At 27.5% G+C, this 24,760-nt stretch overlaps 5 protein-coding genes and 1 long non-coding RNA gene across 16 annotated transcripts; 3 read left to right on the plus strand and 3 right to left on the minus strand.

Annotated features, from left to right (window-relative positions):
* Positions 1 to 204: 204 nt before the first annotated feature.
* On the minus strand, positions 205 to 11,653 carry LOC100743128 (la-related protein Larp4B). Of its 8 annotated transcripts, none has more exons than XR_002945830.2 (11): positions 11,279 to 11,294; positions 9,459 to 9,825; positions 8,198 to 8,447; positions 7,933 to 8,073; positions 7,349 to 7,576; positions 6,946 to 7,085; positions 5,968 to 6,816; positions 1,830 to 2,031; positions 1,228 to 1,331; positions 811 to 1,097; positions 205 to 732 (listed from the first exon to the last, which is right to left on the minus strand). XR_002945830.2 is itself a non-coding variant. In XM_012394991.3 (11 exons), the coding sequence occupies exons 2-10, from the start codon at positions 11,292 to 11,294 to the stop codon at positions 1,236 to 1,238; spliced, it is 2,289 nt and encodes a 762-aa protein (XP_012250414.1). In that variant the 5' UTR covers positions 11,295 to 11,435; positions 11,531 to 11,643; the 3' UTR covers positions 246 to 1,097; positions 1,228 to 1,235. The 8 variants fall into 8 exon arrangements, 7 of the variants coding, with proteins under 7 accessions (XP_012250414.1, XP_012250416.1, XP_012250415.1 ...); XM_012394991.3 differs by adding an exon at positions 11,531 to 11,643 and having other exon boundaries at positions 246 to 1,097; positions 11,279 to 11,435; XM_012394993.3 differs by lacking the exon at positions 11,279 to 11,294 and adding an exon at positions 11,531 to 11,653 and having other exon boundaries at positions 246 to 1,097.
* Positions 11,654 to 12,369: 716 nt separating this feature from the next.
* LOC100743247 (eukaryotic translation initiation factor eIF1) lies at positions 12,370 to 14,458 on the minus strand. The gene is made up of 3 exons (XM_003486208.2): positions 14,259 to 14,458; positions 13,893 to 14,050; positions 12,370 to 13,224 (listed from the first exon to the last, which is right to left on the minus strand). Exons 1-3 carry the CDS (start codon positions 14,284 to 14,286, stop codon positions 13,078 to 13,080), a joined length of 333 nt encoding a protein of 110 aa, XP_003486256.1. The 5' UTR covers positions 14,287 to 14,458; the 3' UTR covers positions 12,370 to 13,077.
* A 439-nt stretch (positions 14,459 to 14,897) lies between these two features.
* Positions 14,898 to 17,945, plus strand: LOC100743416 (ADP-ribosylation factor GTPase-activating protein 1). Of its 2 annotated transcripts, XM_012394935.2 has the most exons (8): positions 14,898 to 15,305; positions 15,371 to 15,652; positions 15,925 to 16,136; positions 16,285 to 16,399; positions 16,483 to 16,572; positions 16,798 to 16,857; positions 17,077 to 17,252; positions 17,363 to 17,945. In XM_012394935.2, the coding sequence occupies exons 1-8, from the start codon at positions 15,246 to 15,248 to the stop codon at positions 17,568 to 17,570; spliced, it is 1,203 nt and encodes a 400-aa protein (XP_012250358.1). In that variant the 5' UTR covers positions 14,898 to 15,245; the 3' UTR covers positions 17,571 to 17,945. The 2 variants fall into 2 exon arrangements, with proteins under 2 accessions (XP_012250358.1, XP_024220494.1); XM_024364726.2 differs by lacking the exon at positions 16,798 to 16,857.
* Positions 17,946 to 18,365: 420 nt separating this feature from the next.
* Positions 18,366 to 19,766, minus strand: LOC100743535. The gene is made up of 2 exons (XM_003486210.4): positions 18,764 to 19,766; positions 18,366 to 18,655 (listed from the first exon to the last, which is right to left on the minus strand). Exons 1-2 carry the CDS (start codon positions 19,171 to 19,173, stop codon positions 18,433 to 18,435), a joined length of 633 nt encoding a protein of 210 aa, XP_003486258.1. The 5' UTR covers positions 19,174 to 19,766; the 3' UTR covers positions 18,366 to 18,432.
* Positions 19,767 to 20,045: 279 nt separating this feature from the next.
* On the plus strand, positions 20,046 to 23,046 carry LOC100747917 (aspartate--tRNA ligase, mitochondrial). Of its 3 annotated transcripts, none has more exons than XR_004460920.1 (11): positions 20,046 to 20,150; positions 20,243 to 20,491; positions 20,574 to 20,942; positions 21,012 to 21,188; positions 21,261 to 21,440; positions 21,508 to 21,615; positions 21,691 to 21,888; positions 21,984 to 22,196; positions 22,258 to 22,441; positions 22,515 to 22,762; positions 22,858 to 23,045. XR_004460920.1 is itself a non-coding variant. In XM_012394930.3 (11 exons), exons 1-11 carry the CDS (start codon positions 20,076 to 20,078, stop codon positions 22,864 to 22,866), a joined length of 1,911 nt encoding a protein of 636 aa, XP_012250353.1. In that variant the 5' UTR covers positions 20,046 to 20,075; the 3' UTR covers positions 22,867 to 23,046. The 3 variants fall into 3 exon arrangements, 2 of the variants coding, with proteins under 2 accessions (XP_012250353.1, XP_012250354.1); XM_012394930.3 differs by having other exon boundaries at positions 22,515 to 22,663; positions 22,858 to 23,046; XM_012394931.3 differs by having other exon boundaries at positions 22,515 to 22,663; positions 22,861 to 23,046.
* Positions 23,047 to 23,854: 808 nt separating this feature from the next.
* LOC117151183 lies at positions 23,855 to 24,576 on the plus strand. Its single transcript, XR_004460921.1, has 2 exons — positions 23,855 to 24,034; positions 24,216 to 24,576. It is a non-coding gene; the product is annotated as an uncharacterized LOC117151183 (long non-coding RNA).
* Positions 24,577 to 24,760: the final 184 nt, after the last annotated feature.

Consider the following 24,760-nt stretch of genomic DNA (forward strand, 5'->3'; position numbering starts at 1 on the left):
TCTGTTTTTAAAAATATTAATTATTAAGCACGTATAAAACATAATAATGAAAATATAACAAACCAGTGTCAATTTTAGTTCGTATACAAAACCATATAATTCTAGTTTAAACGGATTTCGTTACTTAAGAGATAATTATAAAGTGTTTTAATATTTTTTTAATAATAATTACAATAGAATAAAGCTTTACTAGTATGATCTTGCGATAGATTTAATAGCTTTAATAAATTTTATTGGTTTTTATGTTTTTCTCATTAGAATGCTTTAATACATATAACTGTAGGCAATGATAGTGAGACCACAGATACTTTATATCTCACCAATAAAGCATTTCCTTGTTTCGTTTTCATTTTGAATTTTCAAACACTTCCCAAATACTTCCCAAAATTTTCAAAAACTCAGATGATACGGTAAATATTTCATTTGTACATTAATTATTTATATTTTAACGTCATCTATTATAATTGTCATTAATATTCTGGAAAAATGCAGATCTTATTTATAAATAATGTAAATGAAATATAGAAAATTACAAGAAAACAGAAATTAATTTTTTCAAATTAAGCATCCTTATGATTTATCTGCTTTAAAAGTTACATTCTTTTTTTCGTTTTTTTAATCAGAATTCTGTATTTACTGAATAAGTTTCGTTGCACTCTGAACATTCATTAAGCTGTACGCACATAGCAAGGTTTGGCACAAAGATAAACATTTCCCAGTTACGGCCCTGTGCTATGAAAGGGGAGAGGAGAAAGGAATTAAAAGATTAATACCTTAGTTTAACATTTTTACAAGCTAACAAATATGTACCTCCAAAATCACAGAACCAAAGCATTAACAATACTCTTCTACACAATGTATTATCCTGCCAGCAAACGTATTTTTTTTTTTAAATATGCAGCGAATTAGAGTTTCTTCAAACAATTTTTGTATGATAGTTAATTGATACCACATTCATTGTAGGCGAAGTCACTGTACAATGTAAAAAGTTTTCTTCATACCCACTATATCCAGTATAGGATAAAAGCAGTGGTACATAATCCATATAATCCAGATGAAGAATAACAGCTAAATATTGAAATTCACTGCGGTAGTATCTGCAAAGGTACTTCCTTTACTACATCTTTAACTATACATGTTATTTAAAATCTTAATTAAATTTGTGGGTATGTGTATGTAAACAAACATTATAGATAACTAATAACATAAAAAAAAATAATTACTCACATATTGATTTACATATTTCCATCCCTTTCATCTGTCTTATGTTTTGTACAAGGTAATTCGCGACAGTGTTGTGCTACTTGAGCATAACTCGGTCTTGTAAGATCCTGTAATAAAACGTATTAATGTAGCAAATACAATTAATAAGATGTTAAAAGTTATTTATTAAAAAACATTCTTATTTATAAAATTTATATTTAATAACATTAATGATGTGGCTTTAAAAGTTAATTTTTATTAAATCTTATAACTTGTTTGTAACCATATAACAAAAACATTTTGTAAGTTATATTAATATCAAAATTATCACAAAATTTATAATAAATAAGATAATACTAGTACTTTCCATAAAATCTATTTCGTTCATTAAAATGTTCATTAGTTATAGCCAGATTTTTTATGATATAATATGTATATATCAATGTTGCATTACATAATTAAATATTTAAATAATATTTTTCTAAATAACTTTAATAAGACATTTTTATAATTTTTAGGCTTTCATTATTATTCTTTCAAATATGCTACTATATGAGTATATTAACATAAAGTTAATATTGTAAAAGGAGGAGTACAAATTATATATAAAAAAAGGATATACTTACTACAGGGAAAGTAGAAGTTCCTCCCACTTGTGACTGGGAATTTTGTGAGGCAGTAGGGATATTACATTCACACCTAGATACTTGTTCAGAATCTTCCACTGTGTGTGCATTTGAAACAGCCTCGTCCACTCCATTCACCATGTTTGAATCGTCAGTCTTTACAGATCTGTCAGCGGTGCATTTCAATAATAAAGGACTAAACCTGAACGTGCATATATATAAGTATAATAGATACATATTCAATACATATTAAATAATTACAACTGTGCACCTTAAAATATCATGCACGAATATAAGACAGCCACTATTATATACATTTCATTCAAAAAAAAGAAAAATAAAACAAAGGGGGGGAAATAAAGAAAAATATTATTACTACATAGTTAAGGGAATGGGTCTTGCAAGATTGCAACACTTATTTAACAAACCAGTATACACATCATTTATTTACTTTCACTGACAATGAATCTATAGTCATCCATTAATAATGAACCATGCGTTTTATTATATTCTTATGTACCGAATATTACAGCTTAACTTTATATTAAAAATTAAGAATTTAATTGAAATGTCTTTAAGAATAATTTGAAAATGAACAATTAATAATTGTAATATAATATAATATAATATACTAATACAGTATAACATAACATAATATTATAATAATGGATAATAATAATAATAATAATAATAATAATAATAATAATAATAATAATAATAATAATAATAATAATAATAATAATAATAATAATAATAATAATAATAATAATAATAATAATAATAATAATAATAATAATAATAATAATAATAATAATAATAATAATAATAATAATAATAATAATAATAATAATAATAATAATAATAATAATAATAATAATAATAATAATAATAATAATAATAATAATAATAATAATAATAATAATAATAATAATAATAATAATAATAATAATAATAATAATAATAAGTAGTAGTAGTAGTAGTAGTAGTAGTAGTAGTAGTAGTAGTAGTAGTAGTAGTAGTAGTAGTAGTAGTAGTAGTAGTAGTAGTAGTAGTAGTAGTAGTAGTAGTAGTAGTAGTAGTAGTAGTAGTAGTAGTAGTAGTAGTAGTAGTAGTAGTAGTAGTAGTAGTAGTAGTAGTAGTAGTAGTAGTAGTAGTAGTAGTAGTAGTAGTAGTAGTAGTAGTAGTAGTAGTAGTAGTAGTAGTAGTAGTAGTAGTAGTAGTAGTAGTAGTAGTAGTAGTAGTAGTAGTAGTAGTAGTAGTAGTAGTAGTAGTAGTAGTAGTAGTAGTAGTAGTAGTAGTAGTAGTAGTAGTAGTAGTAGTAGTAGTAGTAGTAGTAGTAGTAGTAGTAGTAGTAGTAGTAGTAGTAGTAGTAGTAGTAGTAGTAGTAGTAGTAGTAGTAGTAGTAGTAGTAGTAGTAGTAGTAGTAGTAGTAGTAGTAGTAGTAGTAGTAGTAGTAGTAGTAGTAGTAGTAGTAGTAGTAGTAGTAGTAGTAGTAGTAGTAGTAGTAGTAGTAGTAGTAGTAGTAGTAGTAGTAGTAGTAGTAGTAGTAGTAGTAGTAGTAGTAGTAGTAGTAGTAGTAGTAGTAGTAGTAGTAGTAGTAGTAGTAGTAGTAGTAGTAGTAGTAGTAGTAGTAGTAGTAGTAGTAGTAGTAGTAGGAGTAGTATTAGTAGTAGTAGTTGTAGGAGTAGTAGTAGTAATAGTAGCGGTAGTAGTAGTAATAGTTGTTGTAATAGTAATAGTAGTAGTAATGGGAGTAATGATAGTAATAGTAGTTGTAGGAGTAGTAGTAGTAGTAGTAATGGTAGCAGAAATAGTAGTACTAATAGTAATAGAGTAGCAGTAGCAGTAGAAATAGTAGTAGTAGCAGTAGTAGTAGTAATGAATAATAATAATAGTAATAATAATGAATGATAATAACAATGTTCATCATAATAATGGTAATGATACTGGTAATTTCATAATAGTGATCATAAACACCATGAGAGAGAAGAGAGACAATTTTGATAATAATAATAATAAATAAAGAAGTGGTACCAATATTAATAACAATAGCAGTAATGATAATAGCAATAACAATGACAATGATAATAATAATAACAGTGATAATAGTTATAGAGAAGATAGTACTACAGAAAATACATATTACATGACTAATAGCAATATCAACAGTAATCATTGATAACAATGATAATTGTTATGATATCAGAAAAATAATCATAATAATGAATTATGATTATAAAACAGGAAGAGAAAAAAGATATAGAGAAAATGATAATAGTGATGGATACCAAAGAAATGATTTACTAAAAATGATATTGATATTAATAATTATAACTTTAATAGTCACAGAGCAAAAAATAATAATAGTATTAGAAGTTACATTAGCAGTATTAATAGTAGCAGTAATAATAATATTAGTAATAAGAACAAAGATGTTTATAGTGACAATGGTGCTATCAATAATGGTACAGATAATGATAATAGTGAAAATGATGATATCAATGAAGATGATGAAAGTGGTAAAATAATAATAATAATAGTAATAATAATAATAATAATAATAATAATAATAAAATAATGATAATAATAATAATAAAATAATAACAAACTCATGTATTAAAGAACCCTGAATAATATAATAATTCATATGTATTGTTCATTTGCCGCAATAATACAGGCAAGAAATATAAATTGTGCTACCACAGATTACTGCATACATTCTTGCATACATACGCATTGCAACATTGTGTCATATTTAATCACCATAGAAGACTGGTAAAACTTCTGACTACCTAGTATCAAATGAATACCTCGATTTTGAGCATTTTATGCTTTAAAATTAAAGTTTGCTTTTTCATCGAGTGGAGCACCAGCTCTTATTTGAAAAAGAACCATACTAGCGAGGCATTCCAAGCAATATTAAACAACTTATCACTCGATGGAGAAAAAAATGTGGCAATGAATAGAAATAAATGGCAAATTGGTATAACTGAGCACATCTACAAAATTAACCACCATAGAGAGTAAAATAATGGTAAATTCAGGAAAAATACACCTACTCCTTACTGCTCTATGTATGAGTATAACATAATTAAGAAAGGGAAAGTTTAAAAATTATAGTACAATAAACAAACTTTTTACACAATTTCAAAATTGTTATGTGTGGACATATGCTAATAACATTAAAGGTAAATTTACTTTTGAGGAAATTAAAAAACAATTAGCTGCAATTGTTTTTGTAATTGTGTTAAGAAATTTCATAAGACATCACTAAAAATAAAATACAATAATTGCAAAATATTTTGGTATCTTTTATTAATTATTGACAAATTAAAATATAATACATGGACTACTTATTATTAACATAATGTAAAGTCAGTTTCCAAAAATAAAATATATATTTTAGTATTTATTATTCTTACTTATTTTGTCAGAGTAATTAATTTACTACTTTTATCCATTCTATTTATGAATTAGTAAATAAGCAGAAACTTCAACATTATTACAGTATCATATTAACAGAATATAACTTATACTGAAAGTAACAAACTACCAAGAACAAAGCTACTTTCCCTTTCCTTCTTATATAGGTGATATGAAAATATAGGTGGACTATATAACTTTCACTAATACACATCCACCATACAGAGCATAGCACGCATATAATGCAGCCAACACTATCAAACACAGCTTAGCAATCTTTTCAGGCTCTATGTGACTGCCTGTATATAAGTCATTCTGATGTATATGTGTGTATGTGCGCGCATGTTTATATGTATGTATATATCTGTGTGTATATCTATACATATATACATAATATATGCAATGTATCATTAAAAGCAATTGAAGAACTTTAACAATAATTTATAATAAGCAATACTTTAGAAATGTAATTAAACAACTACCTGCTTTTACAATAAACGAAGAATATATCTTCTATTACACACATGCACATACACAGATTATGTATGCACATATACAAGCATATATATGTATTATGTATTTTATACATGTGTCATACAAATACATAAATGTATGTATGTATGCATGTTAAATGTACTTGTGTACGTAATTACGTATGTGTGTGTCTGTATATGTACGTTGTACATATGTGTGTATAAGAAGAAAGCACACTCACTTATCAGGAGATGACGGGGGAGTGAGAGTGATGGTGCTGAGAGCGATGTCTGTGGAGTCATTGTTGCTAGCAGAAGCATTAGAGCTGACATTTGTAGATGCAACGGAAGTAGTTGTTGATGTACTGCTAGAACCAGTTGGAGCTTCTAGCAAACCAGCATGACCACCAGCACTTGACCCTGGACTTGCAGACCTACTGCTGTTACTTGTTGGTTGTTGATGGTATTGTTGTGAAGTTCCTGTAGGTTCTTTTTCTTTGACGCTTTTCAATTTTGCAGTACCTTTAACTACATCTGAAAGCCTATTCTGCGATTGCGTACAATCTGTACCAACAGTTTCTACTGAAGCATTATGGGATTTTGCAAGATCAGCATCTAGGCCAGGAAGAGGAGGGAAAGCAGAAGCTTCCAAATCGAATTGTACCCCTCGGTTGCATTGTGTGTTATTATTACTGGCCGGGGTAGATTCTCTGATTGACGGTAAAGGGCTACTATTAGCCTTTGATAATGACTCTTGGTCTTTGGTCCTACGATGCATACGGTGACGCGGAAATTGTACTCCAGAATCCAGAGTTTGCGCATCATTTTCTTGGGATCCTTTCGAATGACTGCTATTATAATGGGCCTCTCCAGTTGCTACGGTTGTATGTGAGGAATGGAATTTTGTGCCGGTCTGGTAGGAAGAAGAAGTTGGCTTCACCGTAGGCAAGCTCGAAGTAAAAGTCGGAACTGTTGCTCCTAAAGATATTGGTGCCCCACTTATAGGCGGATGTGAAGTACGTCCCATTGGCACCATATTACCACCACCATCCATTAAGCCTGGCCTTTCAGATCCATTTCTTTGCTTATTTCTGCATCACATATATATATATATGTATATATATAAAAAGTAATTTTTTGTAAATATTACTTGTAAAGAAATTATTTTTTTAAAACACTATCACATTTACGTTGTTAAAAATAATTATTAATGTCAATACCTGTGACGAGGGTTGTATCTGTTATGTGGTTTAAACGTGTTATGTGGTGTAATACCATTCATAAAAACACCTGACATATCAAAGTAAGCGGGACTCGCAGGTCCCCAAGGCATCATTCCAGGAGGATAAAATGGTTGATGCTACAAAGAGTATACAAAATTATTCAAATCTAAATACCTAATGCAGTTTGAAACATTTAAACATAAGAACACTTTAATATTTAATAATACTTAAGTACTATTAAGCAATATTTAATTGAAGACTAAAAAAAGAGAAATATATATATTAATATATGTAAATATTAAAATACAAATGACAATACATTCAAAATATTAAGTAAATTATTTTTTAAATATATCTAATTGTATAACTTGGAACTTTTTATATAACATTGTCTACTTACATATACATGAACCTGATTGGCATATGGCGGCATTGTAGTTTGTGGCATAGTAGTACCATTTGTATAAAGGAAGCGTTGCTGTCCAGCTGTATAGCTATTTGGATCATAAACAGGCGGTGGTGGTGGTGTTGTTCTATAACCATTTTTAATACCACCCACACTAGCAACTGCCGGGATTGGTAGCCTATTCATTGGTTTAGCTTTGATTCTAGCCATTATTGGCTTTCCCTACATTATATATAATAATATTAACATTAAATATTATAAAACAAAAGAACTTTGAATAGAACTTACATATATTTCTAATGTATTTTGTTTATAAGCAATTAATATAAGCAAATAATCATTATAATTATTAATCGTTCCAAACTAAAATAACATCTTGAAAATATTTTTCTTTAATTCGGTTTATATTATTAATTATATATTATATAATATATACTGCAATTTATTGAAACATAAAATGAAGGTATATAGACACAAGTAGTGGATAACTACAATTTTGTATGATTATGTAATATGTTTTAATGCCTTTTATAATTTTTATTAAATTAAAAATAAATTATTTCTTTACTGAATAGTACCTGAAACTCCCGAACTTCCTCACGTAAAAACCTGTAGGCCTTTTGAGCATCTTCATCAGATTCAAAAGTTACGTACCAAGAACTATTATGGGCGAACTCACATGATATAAACCTTGGACATCCTTCCCCAGAGAATAAATTCTGTAATCAAAAACATTATTTCACTGATAATCTGTGATTAGAAAGAAACACCTGTTAATCAAATGTTATATCAATGTCTGCTTTCCATACATAACAAAAAAAATAATATGTATATCTGTTTCACCTTTACATCTTCCAATGGCGTATTATCTGGTATTTCACGAAGAATTACAATACATCGTTTGTGGTTAGGTCTTACTTTCTGCCCCTCTTCATCAACTTGTACATTTGGAGATTCTCTGAGAACTTCTGTTATAAGTTTTATATCTTTTGTCAATTTCTTTACTTGGTTGAAATTTGCTACTGTCCATATTGGTACATATTGATCATTATCCATTTGTGATAATAAATATGTATCATTAGCTAAGTTTTCTCTAGAAAGACAATAAAATACAATAGAATATATATTTACTGAATACAAATGATATATATATATATATATATATATATATATATATATATATATATATATATATATATATATATATATATATATATATATATATATATATATATATATATATATATATATATATATATATATATATATATATATATATATATATATATATATATATATATATATATATATATATATATATATATATATATATATATATATATATATATATATATATATATATATATATATATATATATATATATATATATATATATATATATATATATATATATATATATATATATATATATATATATATATATATATATATATATATATATATATATATATATATATATATATATATATATATATATATATATATATATATATATATATATATATATATATATATATATATATATATATATATATATATATATATATATATATATATATATATATATATATATATATATATATATATATATATATATATATATATATATATATATATATATATATATTGTTGAATGTTCTATAATAATTGATGTTCATTGTATATGTTATTAACTGTTGTATGATAAAACAAAATATAATATATCTTGTACTATTGTTGTATAATAAATAAATAAAAAAATAAGAAAAGTAATAACTATATCAAACATTACTCATTAGTCTCCTCTAATGCTATTCTTTATTTCTTTTGTTCTTTTATTCTCTACTAATTCTTTATTCTTGTATTCTTTTATTTTAAAATTTGAATTGTGATCAAATTTTAAAATACTTTACACAGATAAAAAATAAATATACATAATAAAAAGGGAGATATAATATAAAGAATACGTGATAATTCTATATTGTTTATAAAAGTTTGCAAAAAACTAAAATCATATCATAATCATAATATGTCACTAAATTAGTAGTAATCAATAAAATTCTATACAATGTTATAATAAGTTTCATGAGATTAAGGGCTTACCTGGAGAAATAATATTCAAGTTGTGAAGAGAGCATTTGTTTAAGTTGTTCCAACGGTATACCAGGGGCAGATATGTCACCCATTGGAGCAGGTTGATTTGGCACATCACCTAAGGGAGCAACGTCTACTGGACCGTAACCTGCTGCACCCCCTATACCAATAGCGTGTTGCAATGTAGGTTCCAAATTACCAACAGCTGCCTCCAATATTAATTCATTTCCACTTGGAACTCCATTCATGATGTTATATTCCAGATTGGATGCAGTACTTCCAATTGCACCCCCAACAGAACCCAAAGGTTCAGGGGTGGCTGGATAGACCGCCCCTGGTGGGAGCTTCCCGATGTCCCCATTCATGTACACGTACCCTATGAAAAATACAAAATGTAATTAGTAACAAAAATATATAACATATTGATATATATTATAAGAACAACTAACGCCCAGTACATGATATACTTACATATTATAACATGGAATATAAAATTTAATTAATTAGTGATTTTAACTTTATTTATAAAGACCATTACTTTTAATTATATCTTAATTTTAAGAAACCAAAAATAGATTTGTATCAATCAACAACCATAATGAAATATATATCATTAATACAATTAATACATTAATAATGAAATTGTATCAGATCATATTAGATAAATAACTGTAATATGAATACAATAATACCAGAAAAATATATCTTCTACTATTTTTATACCCCAATTAATACTAGATTCATATTTCATAAACAAGCAAACAAATCAATAACCTTGAAAAGTGACCTTTTGATCTTTTACACTTGAAAAATTAGCTGATATAGTATTTATTTACATTATTAAGCATGTGCATATCAAGTCATTTTGCAATCATATTAAATAATTATAGCAATTTCTTAAAAAAACAATTTTAAATGAGATTTTCAATAATTTTCCTAAACTATACAATTGCGAAATGTAATATTAAAATTTTAACTATTAAATTATTTTGTTATAGAGAGAAATACTTTCCATAAATGTGATTAAAACTATGTAATATGCATAATACACTAGTCTGATGTAATACATTTGTAGTACCTATATGTATATATATTTGTACACATACATACATGAATCCATATATACACAGACATGGGTGTATATGTGCATGTGCCCCACGTATGATGCGCGCGCGCGTGCTTATGTTCAATAGCACATAGTCGTGTTCATGATGTGTACATGTCTGCGCGTATGTGCGTGTATGATGTGTGTGTGCGTGCGCGCGCGCGCGCGGGCGTGTATGTGCATATCTAAATGCACATATATAGACGAATTCAAATTATACAAAATTTATTTACATGAAATCTCGGCGAACCATAAAGGAACGATAAATATAAAAATAGAGAAGAGACTCCAGATTTCTTGATGTTCACGTAAAACAACTGTTTTCGAACAATTACTTTTTGATTTTATATGTAAAATGAGAAATACCGTGGAGCATGTTTTAAAATCATAATTCTAATAAGAAATTTTTCACTGATTTTGTTGAAAGTAAAAATTGAATGTTGATCGTACAAACCGTGCCACATGCTAAGATTTGATCTTGTTCAGTATCAATGTGCAATCGTCAAGCATTAACACTTAAACGTCACATTGTATCCTTCTGATATAGTTCTTTGGGAAAGGTTACGGCATGAAAAGTAAAAATTTTGAAAAGGCAAGATATGCAATATGTTGGATGCGATTAGCCAAATATAGAGCGAGACGTTGGCCGGGCCAACACGTTCACGCACGCAGATATGGTGACAACCACTTGGACAGTACACTTATGCGTATCGTATATCGTTACCGAAATCACCATTCATCCCGAAACAATCCCAGATTCCATGTGCCTTTATCAATAGGTGTTCTCAGCAGCTTCGTTTACTGGCTCGTTCTTCGGGTGTAAGTACCGTGAGCGCACACGGTTGTGCGCAAAAAACGCAACCTTATTCCTCGTTCTCAAGCTATGAATAGTTAGCCATAAGCATCTGCCCTCAATCCTCTACATCATTTGGATCAATGTGAGTCGCGCCGTTTTAGAATTTTATAAAATTCTTACCGAGAAGATGAATCAACTCAACACAATTTCTCAAGGAAACTACAAAATGGCCGACACAGAAAGGCACATGCCGTAGCTCGGTGCATTGTGGGTCGTAAGTATGTAGCTCGACTATAGTGATATCTGGTGGTTAGATTGCCATGACTCGCATCAGCCCGGTAAATTTAAATCTTTAAAAGTATTTTGCAGGACTGTCCTATTCATTTATATCACTTGAAAAATTCTATATTATTTTATATTAATATACTTTATAAGTTATAGATTTATATAAAAACTGTCTTGTTAGATAATTATAATTATCTTATTTTCTATTACCAATATCTAATTAAATATGCAGATATGAACTTAACCTAAATTTAATATGTATAAAACTATTGCACTCACTGACGCGCCCATATAATTAAAAAGAAATATATATAGATCTATACTTGTACATGCATGTATAGGCATCCAGAGCTAATTATATACGTACACACAATCTACAAGTATAAATTATTTCCCATCTATGATATTGATATAATTTTTTATATGTTTTTATTAATATATTTTTAAATCTCTGTATTATACGATAAATTCTTAATGTAAATATTAAGAAAGTCATTTTCTAATATAATGATAACATTAATTAAATATAATTATGACTGTAATTCAATTTCTATCAATGTAATCTTATCTAAAATGTTATCAAGAATTTAATAAAGAAATTTCTGAAATAACACGTAATTCTTATATTCATTCTTAATTTCAAGATGTATATTTTATGAAATAATATTCATTTTATGATTCGAAGTTGTTTTAGCAGTAAAATTACATGGAAAGGAAATAGGAAAAAGTCCAAATAGCGGTGAATTACCATTTATTTAGAACAGCCACATTCTTATCTAAAACAATTGCTTTCATGTTGTCAATACTGTTTCAAAAAAAGAAAAAAATTGGCAATTCTCCCTCAAAATAAATCCATTACAATTAAAGATGATCCTTTCAATAAATAATACAATCAATATGGAATTAAAGGCACAAAACTTGGAAACAACAATGTAAAAACCAGGCCTGTTACCTTACTGTATAAACAAAACAAAGCATTCAGCATTACACACAATAAGCCAATCTAGGGTCTAAAATAATTTTTTTATATATATATTTCTCTCCCTCTCCTATCCTCTCTGAACACGTCTATAGCGCCGAGATACATACTACCTAATCCCAAAAAGAAGATCCATCCGTTGCTATTTGTATCTATTCCTTGTATAAGTATTTTCTCAAATCACTAATTAGTTATCACTACTACTTTAAAACGTGATGAGTTTAGTGGATTACACCTAACATAAGGCTGTAAAATATTGCTTCCTACAATCTTACAAATGTCTGATTAGAATATTGTGCCTATATCGTTACTGTTATATATTTTTTATTGAAATATATATGTGTATATAATAGGATATCTCACGATGTATCAACAAGTATTAGTGACTGATACAGATAATTTAAGATGATAAGGTGTTGATGAAGGTGGAGTGTTCTTAGATAGTGGCATGGATGTTTGTTGGTTAAAAACCATGGACTTTAAGCTGGTCAGGTTTGGCCAGACCTGACTTTGTTAGCCACTGGCATATATTTTCTCGCTGGTCCCCCTGCAGCTGCAACACCTCTCCGTACTCCGGGTGTTCGATTACTGTCCCATTGCAGGCGAACTCCTAAAAATAACAATATTATTTTGCCCTCTTTTCTTATTTTATTTCAAATATTTATTTTTTATTAATAAATAATTTAATTTTATTAATAAATTAAATTGAATATTCTAATTTGATTATATATTTTATTAGTACGTAAATTTATATTTGAGATTATGAAGTAATATCTGAATTAGCTTGATAGAAACTTTTCATTGCATGCATGCAAGCAGACATTTAAGATAAGAGAAATATAATTAAATTACTATTACTAAAAACTTTAATTTTATGCAAATAATAAGATATATAAACAATTTTGTATTATTTATAATCGTTTGTAAAACATTTATTTTTTTAATTTTGTGAATTAAAATGTTATTTTACATAATATGCGCGAAAAGCTACTAAAAGATGAATTTAAAAATCATATTTATTAAATACAGATGTAATATGTAAAATATGCTAATATTTTATTTTGTATAAAAAATTTAAACAAAAAATACGATAATGAAATAATGTTAAATAAATTTTCTAGAAAAATTTCACACATACTACAGATACATGTTTATGATGTATGCAATTACATATTAACTCTGGACAGTTGTTTGCATCAGTTCTATTTTTAGCATGGTATCTGACACTGACAAAAGATTGAATTATCGAAAATCATATAGTAAATATGGTTTTGTTACCTTTTTACATGCTCTCACTATTTTCTTCAAGTCATATTCAGATGAAAGTCCTTGTACTGTTGTTAAGGTCTTACGACCATTCCGTTGCTGGATCCTTATATGCACGAGACCGTCTTGGACATCATCATCTGAACCCTTGATTGCATCTGCAAAGGGGTCTGCAAAAGAAAGCAAATACTATGTTAAATATTAAGAAATTTTTCATTTAACTGATAAATCTTCATCTGAAACAAACAACTTTCAAAAGGAAAACGATAGAAATGTTAATTGCGTACTATGATGCAAGCAAAAGACGCCATCGCCATTTTGATAAAACTATCTTCTACAATATGATCAGTACTACAAAATAGAAAATATTATATTTACCGAATGTGTTAAGATTCTGGATGGACATACGACAAACAAAATATATCCCCGGGAGATATAGAACTGCAAAGTGCAAATGCAGCTGTGAAAAATTACGGATGACGCAGGATAACAGAAGCACCACGCAAGAATACTGCTAAACCCAAAAAACCTTGTGCAGAAGCTGAAGTCAACCGGAAGTAAAAGTTGCATTTGTCATGAACAGTGGGTGGGGTTGCGCATGCGCTCTTTCAACAAGTAAGCGTCGTTTACATGAAATAAATGTTGCATTATTTGATTGGTAAAACTAGATGATATATTGCATAACATTTCATGTGTATAAGTTTAATCATTTCTTCTATAGGAGCAGGGATAATCCAAATTGTTATAATTTATAATTTATTTTACATATTTCGTAATAAAATAAAAAATAATTATAAGATTGTTATTGTGTAATTTGTACATTTTACTATCTACATTTTTCCGGATTTACACGAACATGAACAATATACGTTAATTAAAAATAATAATATTTAATAGATGCAGAAACGGTTTTTTGGTCGATAAAAATACCTTTATTTCACTTTACCATTATTTTTGAATATAAAAGAATGTGGTTGGTATAAAGCGCTCTATAGTGGTTGTGGTATATTTTAGAAACACGCGTACTTGAATTTTTAGTCATTGCCCATTGCTTTGTTGGTACTCTCCTCTCATATGAGATGAAATATCCAATGAAATGATCAGTTCCATAAACTTTATGACATTATGTTCAATTTGGTTGTATATAAATGATATATTTATTATTTTACTCATATGATAAAATTTAAAATACATATCAAGTAATTGATATATATCGGAATTGGTTTTTTTATTCGCTTATTCGTCTATGACAAATTGGGATTACTACCGTCAAGGGATTAACGACAAGTATAGTATGGTGGACTTTTAATTTAAAAATTAAATATTGGATTCGATTTTTTATTTGAGTTTCAGAGATTGGAGATAATGGCTAGTCCACGAACTCGAAGAATCCTAAGTGGGCTTAAGCCAAAAGATGAGAACAATGTAATTCATTAATTTTATTTTCTTCATAATATTCCATATGTTAATTGAATTTTATTATTTTGCAGAAATGCTTTGAATGTGGAACTCACAATCCTCAATGGGTTTCTGTCACATATGGTATATGGATTTGTCTAGAATGTTCAGGCAAACACAGAGGACTTGGTGTTCATTTGTCATTTGTCAGATCCATTTCCATGGATAAGTGGAAAGACTCAGAGTTAGAAAAAATGAGAATTGGTGGAAACAAGAATGCTCGTGAATTTTTTGAATCACAACCGGATTGGAACGATAATATGTCAATAACACAAAAGTATAATACTAAAGCAGCAGCATTATATAGAGATAAGGTAAATATAATATATTGCTTTTAATCATAACATTTTGTGCTTTTTACTATAATGCATGAACAATTCTTTTCTTAAACTTTTCCAAACTTTTCTTAATTACATTATGTATAATTAGATGTTATGTATAATTTTATATCCTTGAAATAATTATTTAAATTAGTCTATACATTATTTAAGTAAATGTGATGGTATGTGAAACATAACTTTACTCATGTTTAATGTCTTTTTAAAAAAATAAACAACATGGAATATTATGTTACATAAATAATTAGATTGCAACATTGGCACGTGGAGAAAGCTGGAATCCAACTACCTCCACAGCTAAGGATTTTCAATCTTCAATGTGTTCAGAAAATCAACAAGATTATTCCTCATATCAAAGTGATACATTAAATTCTTATCAAAATTTTAATTCAAATAGTTGTAAGTCTCAGACAGAAGCCTTTTTTGCAAGAAAACAAAATGAAAATGCTAATCGTCCAGAGTAAGTTTTACTTTTTATATCAATATTATTATTATTATTATTATTTTATTTTATTATTTTTAGTTTTATAACTATAATAAAATATGTAATACAGTAATTAATATATATAAAATATAAATAATATAAAAGTTAATGAATATTTTTAAAGTAATATTCCACCTAGTCAAGGTGGTAAATATGGAGGGTTTGGTTATCAAATGAATCCACCACCCAGGAGTTCATCGCAAGAATTTTTTGACAGTGCAGTATCCTCTTTAGCAAGTGTAATTATGCTTAAGATAACTAATTATAATTAACATGTACAGTTGGTGTATATGAAATCTGCAGTAAACATTCACTTTTCTAGGGCTGGTCAATACTTTCTTCATCAGCATCAAAAATAGCAAGTAAAGCTACAGAAAATGCCATTAGAACTGGAGAGTTAGCCATACAAAAGGTATTTATATCTATTTATTTACATTTGCATATAGATATATGCATACTTGTATTTGTATTTGTCTTATGTTTCTTATTGTAAAAGAAATTATTAAATTATAATTTAGTGACAAAAGAAAGTTAATAATGATCATTTATTTTGTATTTAGTATTATGTTTATGTATAGTGAAATATATATTACTTTCAGTTAAATTTTTTGTTTCCGTCTTATTTTGCTTGTGCTAGGTACGCGATGGTACTTTTTGGGAAGAAGTTGGAACTCAAGCTAATAGTATAGCTGCTAAGGTACATAGCTGTATATTAAAATGATAATTAATAGTACTTATTAACTAGATAATTTAATTCTTGGTTGATATGTTATTGTAATTGTAATTAATATTGTATTAGAACAAGCAAATTTTTATTTTTTCTTTAAATAATTAAATTCCTTTAAGCCAATTAAGTAATTAAACAATAAATCCATAAACTAATTAGTTATTAAACTTCCTAAATATCTTTCAATAGGTTGGAGATTTAGGGAGAAGAGGATGGGGTGATATTGGAGGAACAAATTCAGTTGAACAGAATCAATATAGCTCAAAGGAACATTATCAAAGTTCTTCCACTACTTATCAAAATAGTGATATAACCCAGCATCATTCTACTGAAAAAACATCTTTAATGAAAACATCGCAGTCCAAGTAAGTTAATTGTAGTTCTAGTGAAGCTATTATAAAACATAAGCATTTTAAATTTAAATGATTATAATCAATGCAATTTCATAAATTAATTGTACTTTAAATTATTTTAGAACCAATGTATCAACTGCAAATTCTTCCAATTGTGAATGGGATTGGAGTAATGAGACAAAACAAAATAACCAAATAACAGATCCTAAACCAGTTGCAAGAAAATCAAAAGATAAAGACGAAGTATTAATCAACTTTAGTACGGACCATTATGCATCTAACTGGGATTCAAAACTTGAAGATGATGCATGGGAAATATTAAAAAATTAATTATTATTTATTAATTAGGAAATTTTTATCAAAGTTCAAAATCTTCAAATATCTTGCCCATCCTAAAGATTTTGAACTTGTATAAAACAGTGTAACAGCAATTATTAAAATGAAATTATTTTTATTCTGTATTTTACCTCTCTAATGTTACGAATATATGTAGATACATATAAAAGAGTAATCATTTACGATTAGTGTATACGTGCAAGCGTGTATACATTGTACGCTTTAGAAAGCGTAAATAAATATCACACATTGCAAGTTAATGTACTTCAAACTTTGCTTTATGATTAATGCATATTAAGGTGCAAAGATGTGTTGTTATTGTGTGTTGTTCACTTTATTCGATTAATTTTCATTTATTATGCATTTATATTTTTCACAAATAATATATATGATATTGTTTAATGTACTATATCATCATTCTTATGTAATTTATACATTCATTGAGCTAAAAATAGATGGAAAAGATATATTACAAAGAACTTCTCTTCAAAAAGATACAAAACAATTATTTTATATTATGATATGTATTAGATGAATGTATATTATTACATTGGGTTATAATTATTTACAATACAAAATAACATCTCTTAAAATAAACATTTATTTTATTCTATATATATAACTTACATGAGGTAATCTTTAATACATTTTTAAGACAATAGATTTCTGTCACATAAAATAAATCAATTTACTCTATTGGATAAAAATTTGTACTTGCTTATGTTATATATAAATAAAGAAAATTTTTTTCTATCACAGCAGAAAATGTATCCAAACTTTAAGCACCTCCACATTATTAATATTTATTAAATATTATCATTACACATGAATGTATAAAAAAACTATAACTATGATATTATAAAAGTTGACCTGGGACCCTTTTTCCTGGATATACTTTTTTAATATGTCTTTTATTGTAAGTATTACCAACATATTCCCAGATATCTTTCTCACATTTTGGCCATATCTTGCGTTCTAGTCTTGATAGCAAAATACACAGTAAATCTCTATCTTTTGGTGATAGATCAAAGTATGATACTGGTCCCAGACTTGAGCGATAAAGAAAATTATATATTGCTCTACAATAATTACGTACAATTATCAATAAACAGAGTTTATTAATATTATATATAAACTGTTATAAAGTCAATAACTTATTATCAATAAATAAAACTATTCATATATACCTGAAATCAAAACCTTCTGCTTCTGAAGGAGATGGATGCTTTTCAAATAAATGTATAAATAATAATGCTTCTGGGATGAGACTATCCCCAGGTTCAAACATTCCACAATTCATCCAGTTGTTTATTAGTTCATGTTCATATAAATATTCTGCCATTTCAGAATATTCAGCTATTTTCCATCTAATATCTTCAAAAGACATGTTTGGCAACATTTTTGATATAGCTTCAACATCTTCGGCCCCATATTTTTTTAAACCTTCTAACAATATTTTTTTATCATTATTAGTCCACAGTTTATTTGATTTCGCTTTTTGTTGGTTTACTGTTATCATCTTGCTACTTGTTGCTTTACTTTCATTATTCTTTTGCTTTATAGTTTTTGCTGCTGTAGCTTTTCTTTCTTTATTCATTTTTATATTTAATTAAAATATTGCTTGAAAACGTAAGTACAGACTTTAATGTATTGTAATTGTCTTAATATATCCAAACACTGATTGATGATGAAAACAATGTTTCTAGGGAAAGATGACTAGACAAATAGTGCAAGTCTAATTGGTTACTTCTGATCACGCTGGAGGTCGCCACGTATCCATAGATCGAACAAATTTTTATTAGTAAAAAAAACTAATTAAGGGTATTAATTTATGAACTTTTATAATTATATCTTTCCTAATTATATCCTTTATATGTTCCTAGTTCCTCAGCTTTCTTTCTACTAGATTTCCTACTACCTATTCCTTTTAACCTATCCTACGAATAAGTAGATACTTTCCTCTTTTGCTCATCGTTGCACATTGCTGTATGATTTTATTTGATTGAGGTGTGAAACAAGTGTGTTTATTTTATATGTATGTATAAATAAGTAATTGTATTGAGTCTATCAAAAACACAGTCATATAGATGTAAGATGTAAAGCTTTTAATGTCGTAAGTTGTAAGGTAGCCTTTTCAAATCGATCGTTTGCTACTCACTAACTCGGTATTTCTTACGCTATTGTCACTAGCCATAGAACGCTGTGATCTAGCAGATACTTTCTTTAAATCTTTAACTCTATGTTTCATATATTTCATAGGCTATTTTACTACCTGCTCCTCTTGTCCCGTGAACTTTCTTCTGATAGACGCAAAAGGCATAGTATTTTTATGAAAACTATGTATATTCAATAATTAATTTTCAAATATAAAACAACAAAAACTAATATTTATATGGATATGTAACAATAAAAATAAAGTAGAAAAAGTTTAGAAAAAAAAAAATATTTTTCATTACAATATATATATTTATAAACCGCATATTTTTGTTTATTATAAAAATGCTTCGTAATTGTATCGTATCAAAAATGCCATTTTTTAACTTTTTATTTATGAATCGTCTATATCATCAAAAAGTGAGTGCAAATATTTATTAAGTTCATAGAATATATTTTAATTTATATAAAAATGAAAATATTTATAAATATTTTAATATACAATTTTTTAGCTTATAACAAAACATTCTTTAATGTGTATAAATTATACACATAATTTAGCTGGTAAACAACAAAGAATAAAAGAAAATGTGCAACCAGTTAATAAATTTGTTTCAAGATCTCATACATGTGGTGAACTAAGACTACAAAATGTAGGAGAGAATGTTCAATTATGTGGGTGGTTAGAATTTTTAAGAGCTAACAAATTTTTGGTATTGAGAGATTCTTATGGTTCTACTCAATTTATTATACCTGAACATGTGAGTTAAAGGATATAAATTCCAATAAAGTATACTATATGTATATATATTGATATTAAAAATAAACTATCTGTTATGTTAGAGAAAGGACTTACAAGAAATGGCTAGGAATTTGACCTTTGAAAGTATATTGAGCATAGAAGGTAGAGTATTAAAAAGACCAGAGGGTCAAAACAATAAGTGCATGGGAACTGGAGATATTGAAGTAGAAATAAAATCCTTGAAAGTTTTAAACATAGCAAGTTTAAATATTCCATTTATTATTAGAGACTATAATAAGGCAAATGAAAATGTACAAATGAAGTATAGATACATATCATTAAGATATCCTGAATTACAAAAGAATTTAAGATTACGTTCAGAAGTGATAATGAAGATGAGAGAATACCTAATTAAAGAATGCAATTTTGTCGATATTGAAACTCCAACATTATTTAAAAATACTCCTGAAGTATGTATATCAGAATGGTACTAAAAACATTATGGCCAAGATATTTAAACCTTCTTTTTTTTAACATAGGGAGCACATGAATTTATAGTCCCAACAAAACTCTTGGATCAATTTTATTCATTAGTACAGAGTCCCCAACAATTTAAACAATTATTAATGGTTGGTGGCTTTGACAGATATTTTCAAGTTGCAAGATGTTACAGGAATGAAAAGCCTAGACATGATAGACAACTTGAATTTACACAGGTATAATTTTTGACTTGCAGATATATATCCTATATAAAATCATTTAGTACTCATAGATATGTTATTACACAGCTGGATATTGAAATGTCATTCGTTGATTGTGAAGGAATAATGATGTTAATTGAAAACTTATTAGCATATTCTTGGCCTCAAGAATCAGGAGAATTAACTATTCCTTTTAAACACATAAAATACGAGGATGCAATGGAATTATATGGTACAGACAAACCAGATTTACGAATACCACAACAAGTAAGATTTAAATATGCTTCTAATTTAAATTCGAAGAATAATTTCAAAAATAGTATTAATATTTCAGCTTTGTAGACTGACGGAATTAATTGATCATTCAGTATTAGAACAAAGTTTAAAAATGGAACAAAATGAACACCGTGAAGTTTATGCTCTAGTTTTTTCCCAAAAACATGTATGTTTACAAGTTATTTATATTTTCCTTGATTTTTGGTATTTTTATATTTATAACATATTTTGTATACCCTAGGATTTTCTTACAAAATCTATCAAAGATACTATATCTGAACTACAATGTACTTATTTCCCTTCTGTGAAATTAATACAAACAAAGATACCTAACAAATCGCCAGTAATAACAAATATTATTGATGGAAATGTACAACAAAAGTTAAATTTAAAAAAAGGAGATGTACTGTTTTTAGCTTGTGGAGAAAAAGTAAACACGGTAAATATTAATCTGTTAATTATATTTTCTACATTTATTAATGATACATTAACATCAAGCAGTTATATATATTAATATCAAACTTAAAATTACAGCAATCACTATTAGGAAAAGTACGTCTTGAATTTACAAAGTTTTTAGAAAGTGAAGGTCAAGAAATATTTACTAGTAGGAATGAATTATTATGGATCACTGATTTCCCTTTATTTTCGTTTAATACTAAAACAAATTCATTAGAAACTATGCATCATCCATTCACGCAACCTCATCCAGATGATATGCAATATCTTATGAACAATCCACTGAAGGTACCCATGTTAATTAATTAATAAGCTTAATAGTATTTTAATAAGTGAAATACTTTTATAGGTTAGAGGATTGCATTATGATTTGGTTATGAATGGTTTCGAGATCGCAGGAGGATCGATACGAATCCATGACTCAAAATTACAAAAACAACTATTTAAGATGCTAAATATAGATGAAACACACTTAATGCATGTACTTGATGCTTTAGAATCTGGTGCTCCACCTCATGGTGGAATTGCTATAGGTATTTTATTTTTAGTTCAAATATTAACTATATCCGACAATGGAGTATCATAACAAATAAATTGGATTTTTAGGATTGGACCGTTTAATGTGTTTGCTCTGTAACACAAAAGATATAAAAAACGTGATAGCATTTCCAAAAACTACTACAGGTCGAGATTTAATGTCAGGAGCTCCGGTTCCCATTTCTGAGGAAATAAAAAGATTCTATAACATACAGACGGTAGACAAATAAAACAATATTCAAGAAGTATCTTTTGTATTTTTTACTCTATTGTAAAAATATTTATAAGAGGCTAGCTGGTCATATTCACTTCAAAAAGTATTATTCAATAATTTTTGTATATTTTATAAAATATATCCGATATTTTTATTTGTTTAAAAATCATTATACTTATAAAATCTATGTCATTACAGCAGAAGTGAAAAGGGAGAACGCTAATGTAATATTAACAAAGTCAATCAAGCAATGTGAACTAAGGATAAGAGCCTCTAGTGGTCAGTGCCCAAACTATATGCACATTTCTTTTCCGATGCTCTGGGTGAAAGAAATGTGCATATGTACGACGAAGGGAAATTCGTATTGACGATCGGCGAAGGATAAGGGTAAAAAAATATAAAAATTACTTGAAGACTTAATGAAATATTAGAAGTAAATTCCTTTCCTTTGTATTGTAGAAATAACAATAAGGATACTGGCAACAACGATTATTAGAAATGATTATACAGTACAAGAACAGTATACAGATACAGTATAAGAACTTTAAGAGGTATAGTATAACAAACGATCGCGAAATAGTTTTCAAAAATTCCGAGATGTGATGTCAAATTCCAAGTATTATTGAAATAGTGCTGCCTCTTATAATATTATATTCTCCTGTTATAAAATCGAGATTTTGGCGAAATATTTTTTCAAGAATCCAAAAATATAATCTAAAAAATTTCTGGAATGTAATGTTATTTTCGAATTGTACCACTTCCTATTACCATGTTTTCCTGATACAAAATCGCTATTTTAGCCGATAAATTTTTTATTCTCATATGTCCTTAGAAAATTACCTGTTTTCAAGAATTTGAAAAGATTCGAAATACCTCTTATGTTGTTTTATTCTCTTAATATTTATCAAAACTTATCAATTTTCTCAAACTCTTTCGTCGTTTTTTATAACTTACTTCGTTAAACTTTTGGAAACTTATTGGAAAGGATTTGAGGATTTTATTCATTTGCAAAATAAAATTATTTTATTCAATTCAATCTGTAAGTTTATAAGAATTGTATAATTCTACAATAAGTTTATAATTTTCTGTATAACAATTTGTGTAATCGCGTACTTTTATAATAATTTCATTCCGTTAATTGATCGATAGATCTAAAACAATTCCTCTCATACGAAAATTGAAAATGACGATCAAAACCTATAAGAGCATTGATTCATCGGTGATAAGAGTTCGCAATAGAGCGTATTTTTGGTCAGTTCCGTACGATCTGATACTAACATACATTTTCACCTCTTGCTATGCATATGCACATTTTTCCCGTCAAAAACATCGTAGGAAGAACTGTGCATATAGTTCGATCATTTGATCACTAGAGGTGATAATTTGTGAAGTGTATTTTTGGCTAAATTCCTCCCATACTCATCAGTGATCTTCGTATTATAATAATTCCTACTTAATGTTCGCTTTTTTTGCCATATTTTGGACATATTCTTATATTCACTCACTTATATTTTACCTCGATTAATGTTCTTGTAATCACCTTCATCAATTCTTAGGACTGCTTCTCCAAAGCGAGTATGTTCATTTACCGTAAATATGTCTCACTCTCGCTCCCAATGCAAACTGAGCTGAACGTACTGAAAAAAGCAATTCCTGGGATACACCTTTCTAGATAATATTCACCACGTGAACCCAACCAACGTACATTAAGCGGGTAGTAGTGTATATGAACATTTATATGTATATTACTTTATGACATTAATTTTATAAGAAAATCTCATACGTTTCATTCATCTGTAATCAAAGTAAATACTCAAATTTTGGTATTCTGCTTTTCTTAAGGTTAAAAAAATGCATAAACATGTTTACTATATTCGAGTCTATGATCCAAATAAAATTGAATATATATACTTTCAATACAGTTATTTTATTTACAGTAATCAATAATATTGTTTAAATATGATAAATCATCCTTGGTTAAATTTGTGAAGAAAAACTGACCTATGTAATTTAGCTTAAGCATTTTATTCATATAATAATATATGTTTCAACATTTTGCTTAAATTTAATTAATTTTCGGCACTTGATGTTTCTTAAAGAG

The sequence above is a fragment of the Bombus impatiens genome, unplaced genomic scaffold, assembly GCF_000188095.3.
Source record: "Bombus impatiens unplaced genomic scaffold, BIMP_2.2 scf_0102, whole genome shotgun sequence".
Classification (NCBI taxonomy): Eukaryota; Metazoa; Arthropoda; class Insecta; order Hymenoptera; family Apidae; genus Bombus; species Bombus impatiens.